At 43.3% G+C, this 15510-nt stretch overlaps 1 protein-coding gene across 2 annotated transcripts in view; it reads right to left on the minus strand.

The window, feature by feature from the left end:
• LOC115530779 (protocadherin-15) overlaps positions 1 to 15510 on the minus strand; it is a 227544-nt gene that overhangs the window by 192289 nt on the left and 19745 nt on the right. For both annotated transcript variants that reach the window (XM_030339520.1, XM_030339518.1), the window contains exons 3-4: positions 10745 to 10759; positions 9026 to 9091 (exon numbers count right to left, since the gene is read on the minus strand). In XM_030339520.1, the coding sequence (XP_030195380.1) occupies positions 9026 to 9091; positions 10745 to 10759 (81 nt within the window). The remainder of the gene's footprint in view (positions 1 to 9025; positions 9092 to 10744; positions 10760 to 15510) is intronic.

Consider the following 15510-nt stretch of genomic DNA (forward strand, 5'->3'; position numbering starts at 1 on the left):
CGACTCCTTTCGGCTGCCCACCCCAAAATAAATAAAGCAAACAGCTCATAACACGCGTTTTGAAAAGAGAAAACATACATTTTATTAGTACATGGTATAAAGATAATTATGAGCCTTTGATTGATATCCAGACATTTTTTGCGGAGACACATTCCTGTTCCCCACTTGTATTGGAGTGAACGGCGAAATCTACTTCTGGGCCCCTTGAATGGAGGGACCTGTCCACAGACCGCTAAACAGCTGCAATACCAGGCTTGTCCGCTGAGCACTGGTGGATTGTGGAAGTATGTGGTGGATTTAATGATTCGTTTCCGTGACCCAGTTCGCGTGATTCAGTTCGCCACGAGGAGTCGTTCGCGAATCGTTCGTTCGTTCGTTCGTTCAGTCGGGTTTCCGGTAGCACTAACTCCACTGAGTCTGACTGACTCAGCTGAGAACCGTGCAATGGGGTCCATTCCATGATGCGATTTACCGCTACCGGAAACCAGGCTGAACGAACATACGATTCGTGAACGACTCCTCCCAGTTCAGTTTCCGGTGAATCGATTCACCGGAAACTCCACTGAACGTGGAGGAGTCGTTCGCGATTCAGCCTAGTCTCCGGTAACGGTGAATCGCATCATGAAATGCACGCCATTGCACGGTTTTTAGCTGAGTCAGTCAGACTCAGTGGAGTTAGTGCTACCGGAAACTCGTTCGTTTGTGCAGTCGAGTTTCCGGTGAATCGAATGGTGAACGAGACGACCGAACGAATGAGAGAGACGAACCGGTTCGGTTCGTTCATTCTAAAGACTCGTTCATTCGAACCGCTTAGCGAACGCGAACACCGGGCCTGGGTCGCTCACACTTGCTCGCTGTGGGCGTGCATGAACCATGAACCAACTTGTCGGCGGCTGGCTGTAAACAGTACCGTGCCTATGAGTAACGTATTAATCGCGAGACTCAACGAATCGATGACCAAATTCCTTGCCAACGCTTTTAGTAATCGATTTTTATCGATTTTATCGATTCGTTTTTGCAGCCCTAGTCTTATTATATCTTTATATTGCAACTCCTGCACTTTATCTTTGCTATTCTTCCTTCTCCGTGGCGGTCTGGTCTTCCTCTTCGTTCTCTCTCATCTTCCCTCTCACTTTTTACCTTTCTCTATCAGTCATTTGTATCCAACCTCTTCCTCTCCCTATAGACTCCCTCTCTCCCCTTTTCTCCCTCTCCCTCTCCAACGTCCGTTAGTTCCCCCCTCAACATTAGTTTTAGTCCCTTTTCCTCTCTCTTCGACATTATTTGTTAGTCCCTCTCCCTCTCTCTCTCCAACATTATTTGTTAGTCCCTCTCCCTCTCTCTCCCCAACATTATTTGTTAGTCCCTCTCCCTCTCTCCAACATTATTTGTAAGTCTTTCTCCCTCTCTCTCTTCAAAATGATGTGTTAGTCCCTCTCACTCTCTCCAACATTATTTGTTAGTCCCTTTCTCTCTTTCCAACATCATTTGTTAGTCTCTCTCCCTCTCTCTCTTCAACATTATGTGTTAGTCCCTCTCTCTCTCTCTCCCTCTCTCTCTCCAACATTATGGGCCCTATTTTAACGGTCTGAAACGCAAGTGGGAAGCGCAAAGCGCAAGTAGCTTTGTGGGCGGTTCTACGGCGCTATCGCTATTTTACAGGCGGATAAATGACACTTGCATCGCGGCGCAGGTGTCAACAGGGTTGGTCTGAAGCAGCCTAGTTACCCGTAGGTGTGGTTTGGGCGTAACGTGAACGCTTATTCAACCTCGAACCAAACATACTGCCTCTAGTCTGCCTGAACAAGGGACTTTTGGTCCGTTTCATAGTTGATTCAGGTTAGGGTTTGCCTCAGGTGTGACAGTGATCTGATCTGACCCAGCCAACTATAAGAAGCAAACAAGATTGCAATGCATTGTGGGAAAGTGCACATTTGCTCAGATATACCGGGCTGAAAATTTTCATTATTTATAAAAATATTCAGCCAGTTACATGTGAACTTTTCCGAGATAAAAATAAATTGCGTTTAGACTTGGTGCAATCATGAGTTGAAAGCACCCATCAAGACTTTGTTCAGGTTAATTTAAAAGGCAATTTTGTGGTCCAAGTAAAAAAATACTCAAATTGGGGTTGCTACCTTATTATTATTATTATTATTATTATTATTATTATTATTATTAACAACAACCTCTGAGTTGAGTCTAACAAACTATTCATACGTTTTCATGTACTCGATGATTCTTGCAGTTTTTTGGGTTAGATCTTTGTTGAATGCACTTTCTGTAAGTCTCTCTCTCTCTCTCTCTCTCTCTCTCTCTCTCTCTCTCTCTCTCTCTCTCTCTCTCTCTCTCTCTCTCTCCAACAATATTTGTAGACTCTCTCTCTCCTCTCTGCCTCTCTCATTGTAACATTATGTTTTAGTCACCTTCTCTCCCCCCAAAATGATTTGCTCGTCTCTCTCTCCCCTCAGCCTGGAGGAAGCTGCTCCACATTAAGTCCACACTGCCAGAGAGAGCATTGGCATTCAGAGTATGAATCACTCCAATTTACCGCAAATCATTTCTAAAACACACACACACACACACACACACACACACACACACACACACACACACACACACACACACGAACAAATCACAGTTCAGAATACTCTGCAGCATAACTATAGCGACAAATATAGCCACCCTCTACCATAAATGATTCCTTAAACAACCACACACACTGAGGTAAACTCTGTCACATACAAACAAATGCAGACTTTCTCTCTCACACACACCCACACCCACACCCACACACACACACACACACACACACCCGCAGGCCCTGACATCCTCGTCTATCACCTGGCCGCTAGCTTGCCGAGATGAGGATGTCAACATTCCAACCAAGCCATTCACACATTGGGCCCTATTTTAACGGTCTGAAACGCAAGTGGGAAGCGCAAAGCGCAAGTAGCTTTGTGGGCGGTTCTACGGCGCTATCGCTATTTTACAGGCGGATAAATTACGCTTGCGCCGCGGCGCAAGTGTCAAAAGGGTTGGTCTGAAGCAGCCTAATTACCCGTAGGTGTGGTTTGGGCGTAACGTGCAACAAACCAATGAGAGTGCCAGCTCCCATCCCCTTTAAGAGCCATGAGCGCATTTGAATCGGACGAGTTGATATTTTGACAGCGCGTCTGCAGTCTCCGATGAGACAGATGCACATGAATTTGCAAATGGCTTAGTTTATTGCCAAATAATATGGCCTAATTTTTCACACATGGAATAAGGGGTTTTCTTCCACAACTTCAGAAATACTGAGTCCTCAAATAAATTTCGGCAAAGAAAACGTATGATAGGCTATAACATATGATATGCGGTAACTGTGGTTCTATTTAATGATATACGCAATACATTATAAACATTGTTTCTTATCAGTATTGTATGATATCCTAATATGCATGTGCAGGGCCGTCGGACTGCGGGGACAGTTGTGGGGGGGCCCAAGGCAGAGGGGGGGCCCATGACCCCCCCCCGTCAACAACCTGGCGCAGGAGGGCCCATCAGTAACTATAGTATAGGGGCCCAGGATTTGGTGCTACGGCCCTGTGCATGTGTCCCCGCGGTAATAGACATTGCCATTGATTGTATTATGCGTTACGTGTTTACTTTGCCCAAGTGAAGGACTTCAAGTACCTCGGGGTCTTGTTCGCGAGTGAGGGAACTATGGAGCGTGAGATTGGCCGGAGAATCGGAGCAGCGGGGACGGTATTGCGTTCGCTTTACCGCACCGTTGTTACGAAAAGAGAGCTGAGCCGCAAGGCAAAGCTCTCGATCTACCGGTCGATCTTCGTTCCTATCCTCACCTATGGTCATGAGGGTTGGGTGATGACCGAAAGGACGAGATCGCGGGTACAAGCGGCCGACATCAGTTTTCTCAGAAGGGTGGCTGGCGTCTCCCTTAGGGATAGGGTGAGAAGCTCAGCCATCCGTGAGGAACTCGGATTAGAGCCGCTGCTCCTTTACTTAGAAAGGAGTCAGCTGAGGTGGTTCGGGCATCTGGTAACGATGCCCACTGGGCGCCTTCCTTGGGAGGTGTTTCAGGCACGTCCAGTGGGGAGGAGACCTCGGGGAAGACCCAGGACTAGGTGGAGAGATTATATCTCAACACTGGCCTGGGAACGCCTCGGGATCCCCCCGTCAGAGCTGGTCAATGTGGCCCGGGAAAGGGAAGTCTGGGGCCCCCTGCTTGAGCTGCTCCCCCCGCGACCCGACCCCGGATAAGCGGACGAAGATGAGATGATGATGAGAGTGTTTAGTTTGCGTGTGTTTAAACAGAGCACACACGCGCGCCCGCATTCATTCATTCTCACTCGCGGTAAAACAATGTTTTTCACGATCAAATAGGCCTACTCATCAATCCTAAAAGTTATGGGCATGTAGGCCTACACGATGTCTGTGTCAAGAAAATATGTGTTTGCTGTACGGTGTTTGCAGATGCATTGATTTAAAAGTACAACTTATTACCGCTGCATCAGCTGTTCTTTCCCAAATAATTTACCAAGAATGTGCGGCTAGGTAGATGAGAGAAGCAAAGTGTATGCGCGAGGTGCACAAGCAATCCGTATGCATCGCATGCGCATGTATGCTTGCGCCCTTAAAATAGCATCTGAACAACGCGCCACTGACTTTAAACCAGGTATTTCCTGGTCAGTAGCGCAATGGTATTCAGAGACGGCAAAATACCGTTTGCGCCAGAACACGCCTCCTCCTTCCGCCGAACCGCCCCTTGGGGCGCATGATCAATCCCTAATTTACCGGCGAGTGGCGCTGGTGGGAAAAGAACGCTCTGCGCCAGTTGTAAACTAGCAACGACACATGCGCCAGTGACTAAGTCACTTGCGCCGGATGCAAGATAGGGCCCATTGAGTCCAGTTTGGCAGCTTGCGGCGGTAAGCAGCATCTCGTGTGTCGTACACGATGCACCGCATCTTTGACTGAGTTTTTAGAATGTGCACGCCGGCTAGCAAGAGCACAGCCCCCAGCACCCCTGCCGTTGGTATTGCTTCGCTGCCCGGTGTGTAGGTTATACATCACAGACTCTGTGATGTGTAGAGACCGATGCTGTTGGTGTTCACATCACGCCCGTCACACCTCTGTGCTACCGGAACGCTGGCATGGTACCTCAGATAACAACAGGGGCAGCAGAATAGTGGTATCTTTCTATAAAAAGGGATATCATTTGGTACAAATTGCGTTTAACAATCCCTTGCGTATTATGGATGTTTGGATATTATACCCTCATACGATTTCTCTCACGCTGATACATGCACACACAACATGCATGTAAACAAACATTGCCACACACACACAACCTTGCACAAATACATACAACACACACTCACACAAACATACACACACACACCCAACCAAAAATACAAATAACAACGCACACACGCACGCACGCACGCACGCAGATAATGCTGCAAGAAGCCACATAAACTAAGATAATGCGCAGGCTTGCCCTCATATCTCCATAAAGTGCTTGACATAGCGACCCCAGCGTAATCAGCTTATTGCTAACCCAAGCAATACAAAAATGACTTAACTCAGTTTATAAAGATCCCTGCCGGTTCCCCTTCTCCAAAGCCATTTACTCCAGCTCAGATGGTAATTCTCCCATCTGAGTATCAGGGAAACTGGGTTTCCCCGGGTCGACTGGGGATTCGCTAGCATCAAAGAGGACTGGCTAACCATGGAGCCATTATGTTCATAAAGAGTATCTGCAGGAAGGCTAGTGGGATGGCTCCGGGTTTAGGCCTACTCACTTTTTCTGCAGCCTGACATGTGAATTGAGTCACTATTCACCTGTCAGCAGCCAACTTAATCCGAAGGGGATAAGTGATTAAACACGGCTTTCCTGAATTATACATAAATTAATACACACATGCAGCCCCCGAGAGTGGAGGTGTGCGGAGGTGGGTCAAGACCACGGGCTTCCGCTGTGCTGTATAATAAATGTCAGCCGCTAAGGGTGGCTAACCGTGGTAACATACATAATGAATAAGAGAGTTTCAAGGACTGGGTAGAAGAGCCCAGAAGATACATTGATATATAAACATGCATAATATAGTACGAAGCCATTGGGATGAATAGGCCCAGTCCTCTAATGAAAGCTGAGTGAAATGAATAATGAATCCAATGCCAACTCTAAAGGCTCATAGCATTAGCCTGTAACATTAGCTAGTTAGCGAGTAGCAATAGCCAACAGCTGACTAGCTGCGGCCTTACTTGCCAGAAGCTCATTCATTGAACATTTGCAACTTAAGTTCATATTAATGTCATCTGATACATGCTATCGCATAAAGAAACGTGCCTAGACTTTCTAGAAAAAATTTGATGACAAGATTTTATTTTAAATGACGGACAAGAGGTTAATTTAAGTCTTGTCATGGCTAGGTTATGGTGAACATCAAAGATAATGGCTGGAATGTAGCCTTCGTACCAAACATAATCAAGTAAACATAAACTAAATAAAATATGGACCAGACAATGATATTCTATAATTTGAATTGTGAATTACTGCTTCATTTATAACTAAATGTAAATTAAGTTGAAAGTAAAACAGAACATGGTAAATTATTTAAAATGTTCATCAAATCTCCTTATTTTACATAAATATTTAGTAAATGCATCAAACATAATTGTAGGTATAGCAAAGATGTTGTGACAAATAAATATGTATCACATTTAACTTTGTTTAACGTGAATTAGATACACATATCCAGCATTCTGACAGTTGTAAAAGCTGCTCAACGTAATTGATAGTTTACCAGCGGTCTAGTAGATGAACATAAGGGGACTCTCTGATAATGGTGATTTTGAGTGATTTCAAGGCATTAAGTGGGGGTCTCCCCTTGTGTGAATTAGGATTGTGTTTGTCGGTCACCAAGGCCCACAGAGAACCATGAGACAACCCTAATCACGTTGCTTATTCACAAATTCAAATACTGCGTCACCTCTAATTAATGTCAGTGAAGATGGATGCATGCGTGAAAACACACACATGCAAACAGAAACACACAAACACACACACACATACACACAGACACACACTAACAAAGAACATCATTACTGCAAATATTATTATGATAAGTCTCAGAGCTCTGTCCTCATCTTCTTTTTCTTCTTTTGCTTTGTGTCCTTATCTCGTGTCCTTCTTTTCTCTCCTGCTAAAGTTGCTTTCCAACTCATTTTGGAACAGTATTTCCTCCCTGCCTTTAAAAATAAGCATGCCATCCACCAACAAGACCGACTGCTAGTTTCTGCATAGTGCCTTGTTCTCAAATGTCTAAGCATCACCTCTGTGGAAATAACTGACCAGTTCCAAGACAAACTAAACAAAATAACAAAAACGTTTTTCAAAATAATTATTCTGACAGTTTGGCAGTTTGGAAATTATGTGGTACACCAAAATACTTGATTATAGCTTCATAAAAACTTTCTTCTTTTTTTTACTGAGGCACCTCATTTTAGCTATTGATGGATTCAAACTTTATTTTTTAATTAATTGTTCAGGAGGCATTTTGATTGTCCAAAACAAACATCCAGGTGAGACTGACTGCCTTTCTGTTTTCAATTTCAAGGCCACCGAGTCTAGCGGAGCAGAAATGAAAAAAAGTGGAAATGAAGAAATGTCACCTGACAGGTCCAGAGCAAATATAAATATATTCCTCTCTTTCTGCCGGCCCTCTGAACCTCTCTTCAATTATAAACACAACCTCTCTCTTCCATAATGAAGGCCCTTTTGGCACCATAGATTTAGTGTGGAAAAACCCTACCCTATCATACCTTCGTCAGCTGATCCACCACAGGATTAATACACTACAATAATTGTGACAACTGTTTCCCAGACTGTTCAGTAAAGAGGATGGCCGAGGAATGGAACAGAATAATAGAATAGCAAACTACATCATAAATATATAAAACAAAACATTGCCACATTTTCTGTTCAATTTTGTTTGATCCCAAGTTCAAATCCTGTCATCTGCCAGAATTTGTTGGCAGTTAGAGGTTAGAACCATTGTTGGAGATATTGTGAGATACCATACAAAACAGGGGACCATTTTGACTGGAGATGTTCTGAAAGTCTGGAGGGAGCTCAGCTCATAGGAGAATGTGTCTGAATGCCATGAAGTCACAATGTGAAAGGCTGTAGAACACTTTTACTTTGAAAAAAACAATTAGTATCCACTGTAGCTGAAAAAATGTTTTGCCATTTGATAATAGCATGAATTATATTTGGGAATTAAGGGTCCTTGCACTTGTTGTATTTAATTTGTTATTCTTTGTTTAAATTCAAGGCAGCTGTCTAAGAACATCGATGCAGAATATTCAACCCTCTTGATTTGATTTTTCTTACATCTGAAAATGCGAGGACAGCTTAATTTAGATGCTACCGCTAACTGCAAAGCTAACACTAGTCATGATGCTAATGCTAGATATGATCAAAATAACCTTTTCCCTAAAGTATTGGTAACGCAACATCAATTTCAGTCACAAGGAATGTATAAGCATATAGTTCATGATGATCTAATTTGAGGATTTGAGGATTGTTAATAACTAAATAGGGGTCCTTTAACACTGACGCATATAAAGGTATATGTTTTGTTGTTAAAGTTTTGTTAACGATAAATTCATTATAAAGAGATTATATATTTTTTTTTTTATAACTTTCACTGCCAAATATTTAATGGTATGATCATTTAGAGTATTATTATTTGATCTTTAAATCATCAGTGTTTGCCCCGGCTTCATCAAACATATTGATTTCCCTATTCGATACATGCATACTAATGCAGACATATACAGTCAAACAAACAAGCCTCATGTCTTTAGGAGTGGGGGTGAAGACAGCTGAAAACCACAATTGTTGTGTTACTAATATTTTCTGATTGTTCTTCATCTTAAAATGTTTAAATATAGAAGGACACACGTGTTTATGTGCATTGATTTTTCAAAAAAACTAAAATAAATTGTACTTTACCATTTGGGCTCTCTTCATCTATGGCCACAATAGTCGCCGGGGGACCCGAGCGAGAGAGCTTACATTCTAAAGAGGGAGAGAGACAGAGAAAATATTTTATTCATAGTATATTACCATTTACCATGCTATATTTGTTTGTATATTATTTTTGTTTGTGACGGTATTTGTATGTATATAATGTCCACACTGTCCACATTAAACAAATAATGGTTGCACCAAATTGAACACCGTCAAAATGTACAGATATCACATTTCCATCAGTTCCATTTGGCCAATGAATCTGTCGTATTTGAAAGATTCAAAAAAATTCTAAGGTTGCCCATCTATGCAGATGGTGTGAATTTATGTTGTAAAGAAACCAATACACATAACACATTAGGGAGAGATTGAAAGAAAATAATATTGTGTAGAGAGAGAGAGAGAGAGAGAGACTTTTATTCAATCCCTCAGACACGGGATTCATCATAAACCTTTTCTTTCTCTTTTGTTGAATCAAATAAAAGACATCGCATTAAACATGGAATATTTTTCCATCAGTGGAGTCTACTGAACATATCACATCCCCATAGCACCACCGCTGGTTGAACCCAAAACGATTCTGACTAAACAGAGACCCAAGTATCCCCAACAATGTCTGTAGAAAAGGGAAGAAAAAAGGTAACAATCTGAAACCATCAGGAAAAAAAGTTATAAACATTCATTAGAAATTACATTTCGATTTGGACAGACTAATCAATTTAGCTCTGACTTTACTTTGCAGTTTCTTACTGTAATGTGGAAACGCTTCTGCATATTTAGCTCTCATAGTGGCATTTTAAAGCTGCAGTAGAAAATATGAGAAACAAATTATAGTGAGGTAAGAAAGATGCAATGCTTATTTTACTCTGACCCTTTGTGTCGTCCAGAAACCCGTTCAGTCTAGTAATGGAATATAACTTCAGTTTACCCTTCTGAACATCTACATTGTCCCCCATTACAACAGGTGGCAGCACATTCTTCATGTGAACTTCATATTCATCAAAATCAAAATTTAAATTTAATAAAGATAACCCTCTTGGGAGGGGAAGTTGGTCCTTGATTGCAAGTCCTTCTTTGATAAATGTATCCACATAAACGGTTTCCAATAGAAAAACGACAATGCCTTTGTTTACACAGGAGGCTGACTATGTTTTTCCAACCAACTACTCTGCATACTGCGAGTAAAACATCGTCGTCATATACCGAGGCGTCCAACACAGTCATGGTGGAATCACCTGGCGTAGCCTTCTTACGAACAGATAAGGCATGTGGGAGTAAAGACGTTGGCCTCAGAGATACAGATAGATCCCGGTAAATAGATAGAAAGAGTCTGAGAGTCGCAGCGCATGAGATGGAGAAGGAGTGACCAAGAGTCAGAGATCTTGTCTAGCGGCCATGATGAACCTAATCACAACCCCGAGCAATGCTTTGACCAATCAATCGGCCAGGATTGAAAATACACAAGATAACGTGAATGCAATTCCTAAAAAAAGAAAAACTGTTACAGTAAAGCCAAACTTTTTTGCAAGGTGGGTGGGGGAGGGAGGTCCTAGAAGAAGTAGGTGAGAGAAAAAGCCGAATTGATATTGGGAAAAAGGCAATGGAGCAAATACGAGATAACAACAAAAGAGAAATGGTACAGATGGTGCATTGTGGGAGCGTAGATTGACATATATCAGAGAAGAGATAGAGAGCTCTTACCCTCATATTGCCAATCTGCAGAGACCAGAGCCGTCCAAACACACAGGAAACAGCCCGGGAGGAAGGAAAGAAGGAGGGGAGGGAGGGAGGAAGAAAGGAAAACAGTTAGTTGTATAACTAGAAATGAAAGGGTAGTAATACTGCAGGTAAATTGCGGTATTACTGTAAAGTGGAAGGAAATACAGTAAATACAAACTGAACTGAAAAAAAATGACAAGCAGACAGGCCGATACATAGAGATATAAACATGGATGGAGAGAGAAAGGGAGGGAGGGAGTAAGATAGATAGATGGATGGATGGATGGATGGATGGATGGATGATTGGATGGATGGATGGATGGATGGATGGATGGATGGATGGATGGATGGATGGATGGATGGATGGATGGATGGATGGATGGATGGATGGATGGATGGATGGATGGATGGATAGATAGATAGATAGATAGATAGATAGATAGATAGATAGATAGATAGATAGATAGATAGATAGATAGATATAAAATAAAGGCGGAGAGAGAGACAGACAGACAGACAAATCTCCAGACAGGAAGAGATCAATGTATCTCCCTCCACTAGGCTTTACTTCTTGAAGGTCAGTGTGTATCTAGCGTGTTGTAATGACAGTCACACTGCAGATGATTTGAGTGCGCTCCATTCGATTCCTCAGCCATGTTCCCCTGCGCCCCCCCTTCCACCATCTCCCCGAGGTGATGGAAGGGGGTAGCGCTGGTGTATAGATCAAGCTGCTCTGGGCCTCAGCTGTTCAAGGCAGAAAGTGACTGGTCTTCTCGTTGTTCCCTAGCTAATCGATCAGTGCAAATCAACAAGCAGCATTCTGCTGGAGGGGGGGATACACCAGCAACACTGTTGGCCTTGTTTGTATATGTAGTGTGCATACATATATACTGTATATATATATACATATATATACATCTACATCTACATATAAACATGTGTCAGCCCCTATACTACAGCTCGATTCTTTTTCTTCAAAGCAACTCGATGGCCCTCATCAAACTTATTTGTCCTCTCTCTCTTAAAAAGGAATTTCAGCAATCATACTTCAAAAGAACCTTGATAACACGTTCTGTGAGTGAGATTTTGAAGACCACATATCAACCTCTCTCTCCTCAACCTCCCCTATTCAGGAAGAAGAAAATACATGCAACTTTTAACAGAATATCTCCTTCCAGAATCAAAAGTCTCATTAATGTCATCCTCAAGCACATTGAAAGAGATACTACTTCATTTTGTATGTCAAGGGTCATGAATCTTTGTATCTTCGAAATGAAGATACCATTTATTATAGATAAAAGCCCCATAATTTTTGTAAAAACAAAAGATACATATTCTAATACTTGGATATACAGTGAAGGTGGTTAAAAGTGCACATGTGTAAGACATTGTGTAGCAGTGAAAGGTGGTTAAAAGTGTACCAATGTAAGACATTGTGGAGCAGTGGAAGGTGGTTAAAAGTGTACCAATGTAAGACATTGTGGAGCAGTGAAAGGTGGTTAAAAGCACACTTGTTACTTGATGAACACAGTGGCGCGTTGTTCTTTCAAGTCAGCCTTGTAAGTCTGCATGTAAAGCGCTCATTCTCTCCCTCTCTCTCTCTCTCTCTCTCTCTCTCTCTCTCTCTCTCTCTCTCTCTCTCTCTCTCTCTTTCTCACTTGTTCTCTTTTCCTGAGTACATCCAGTGTCTGCCAAGTGGTCACTAGCGTCTTATTTTTTCCTTCTAATCAAGTCTTGTGTAGTGGTGGGGTGTATATTATTATCAGCGTCTTGTCTTATATGCGGTCCATTAATCAGGGGCTCTGGACAGATGTTTTTGTTTCAATGATGAGTATGGGGGTGGGGGTGGGGGTGGTTAGGAGGGGGGGTATTGAAACTTGAAGCACACACACGAAAAATAAGCTTTACGATTTAAGACCCTCTCTCTCTCCTTCTCTCTCCCAATCCTTTAAACCAGGAGAGGTCCTATCAATGTGTCTGTTTTTAATCCATTATTCAGTTTGAACCGCTGAGTAGAGAGTGATCAGTCAACCGAAGGCGGAGCCAGATAAAATAAACTCTTAAAATGGCGGGGATGTTTTCAGGGACAAAGTTTCCAACACGTAGGACAGGGCCGAAGTTCGATTTCACAAGTCTGTTTTAATAGCTGCTTGTGCTAGTTAATGGACATAGCATAGCAAGGATCTTTTATGAGACCACACACACACACACACACACACACAATCACACACATACTGACGCACGCACGTACGACACCTAAACACACATAGTGTATAAACATAGACATGCAGGCCAGCATGCCACTACACAAAGGATGTAGACAAACACACATACAACACATGCTCACACAGTAACATACATAAAAAGTACACCCCTTGGTTACCGTCTCCAAAATGCACACATGGAAATACTAGTGTGCCGTAACGACAGTCTCCATGGCAAATGCCCGTCTCAGACGGACACATTCACACAGTTGACTAATGTTACAATCTATTATACATGCCCCACCTCTGACTCACCGTCGCTGTTTATTTGTTCCTGCAGGTTTTTTGGCGACCATGCAGGCAGGTGTGTGTGTGTGTGTGAGTGAGAGAGTGTGTGAGTGTGCTTTCTCCCCCAGTCCCTGAGGGTTTCTTCCACATGGCGGCCCGCGGGCCCCAGGCTCTGATGCCCTGCTCTGAGCTCCGGGGGGCCGACGGCCCGAGGGAGTCGGTGGTCTGATGTGAGAACGGAGTGGGTTTCCTACCAGGATAAACTGATGCAGATAAAGGTCTCATACTGTGAATAACATGTCTCAACTCAAAAGAGTCGAAACACATCACACCGCAGAATAACAAACTCGCCCCTTCTTTGAAACGTGCTGACGGCGGGGTGAATGCAGAGAACAACAAAGGAGGGAGAATAAAGGGAGAGGAGCTCAAGGCGTCCCGCTGACGCACTGTCGGAGGGTTAGAGGGGATCTATCAGGATCAAACCAGGTTCCTCCGGTAGTTACAAAGCAGGGGCACAACAACACCCATGCCCCGTTTTGAATGAGTCGGAAATTATAATAAGGAGCTCCGACCAGTGCTACACATGGTCATTTTGACAGCCAACAGGTGCATGCTGGGATCGGGTTTGCCCTCCACGGCAGGATGATTTGAATCTGGGAGTACAATACCCACATTCAATAAGAACGCAGTGTGGACTGGACTAGAATTTGCAATGGGGGGGGGGGGGGGGGGGGGGGTTCGGAAGAAAGATGAGAAGAGAGCAAAAGAGGAAAGAGAGATAGAAAAGAGAACAGAGAGAAAAGGAGTAAAGCAGATAGGAGGGGAGAGGGGAAAGACCAGGGAGGAATCAGACAAAGTGAAGAGTAGTGGAGAAGAGGAAGGGAGAGGGGAGAAGAGAGGAGATGCTGTAAAGAGAGGGGTATGAAGTAAAGGAGGAAAGGTAATGAGCAGAGGAGGGAGAGAGAGGAAAGAGAATAGCAAAGACAATAAGATATGGAAAGAGAACAGGAAAGAATAGATATAAAGAAAGAAGAGGCAGAAGAGAAACATAGAAGAGAGGAAAAAGTATTGGGGAGAAAAGTAATGGAAAGAAGCATACAATAAAAGGGAAGGTTGACAAGAGGATAGGAAAATTGTGGAGCGAGAATAGGAGAGCAGAGGGAAGTTAAGGATTTATATAGGGAACAGCTGACCTTGTGTGAGATTGATGTATCTCTGGAGAACAAACACGCACAAACAAACACACACTGACGCACACACACAGCCTTGGGGATCTCCACTTTGTCACTTCGATGCCTTATCCTTTGTACCTACTCCTTCTCTGTCTCCTTGGCTGTCTCTTCACCTTCTCTCTGCCTCCCTCTATTCTCAGTTCTCTTCTTTCATTTTACCACTTCTGTCGTGTTAAGCAGTTTCAATCGCCTTTGCCTCCGTCTCTCATTCCTGTAGTTCTTATTTTCTTGTCCAACTTTCCGATGGTCACACTTCATGCTCTGCACCAATTCCTCACTTATTACCTCTTCTAGCCCTTTCTTCAAATCTCTTTTTCCCTCTATCGTCCACCATCCTCCCTTGTCCCTCCTCCCTTGTCCCATCCTGACCACGTAGTTTATTCATTTTCAGAACAAAACACAAGCTTTGTCACGGTAGATATGCTGTGTGTTTCTCAGTCTCTCTCTCTCTGATATCCATCGCAGACTCCTGTCAGTTAGGAGCCTCTACACTACTATCCTGTACTATTGGACAGGCCTGCCAAAGCCTCAGATACCACATACAGTGAGGGTCATTACTGGTAGTGCTGCCCCCGATAGATTTCCTTTGTCGACTCTTTTAATTCTTCTAATTTCAAGCCAATAGATCCTTCCTGAAGGTCAGAGTGTATCCGGTCTGGTTGTGATGACAGAGTCTCGCTGCTGATGATTTTGGTGCGCTCCATTCGATCGCCCCCCTGTTCTGTTGGCCGGTTCCTTGTGGTGATGGATGAGTGTGAGTGCCAGCGTTGCTTTATAGATCAAGCTGCTCCGTGCCCGAGTCTGCCTACAAAAGCATGAATTGAATTGTCTTCTCTGCACCTTATGTTCCCTAACAAATCAATGGGTCCAATTCAATGTTTAGATTCAAGAGATTCCAGATTTGTCAACATTGCTTTGTTTGTGTATGAGCTCAGCTTGAGTCCCAGAGCTGAGGGGGTGTTGGAGAAAGTAAGGAAACATTGTGCTACTTTCACAGAGGAATAAAAAAACCTAATATTGAGCC

This window comes from Gadus morhua, chromosome 18 (genome assembly GCF_902167405.1).
Source record: "Gadus morhua chromosome 18, gadMor3.0, whole genome shotgun sequence".
Lineage (NCBI taxonomy): Eukaryota > Metazoa > Chordata > Actinopteri > Gadiformes > Gadidae > Gadus > Gadus morhua.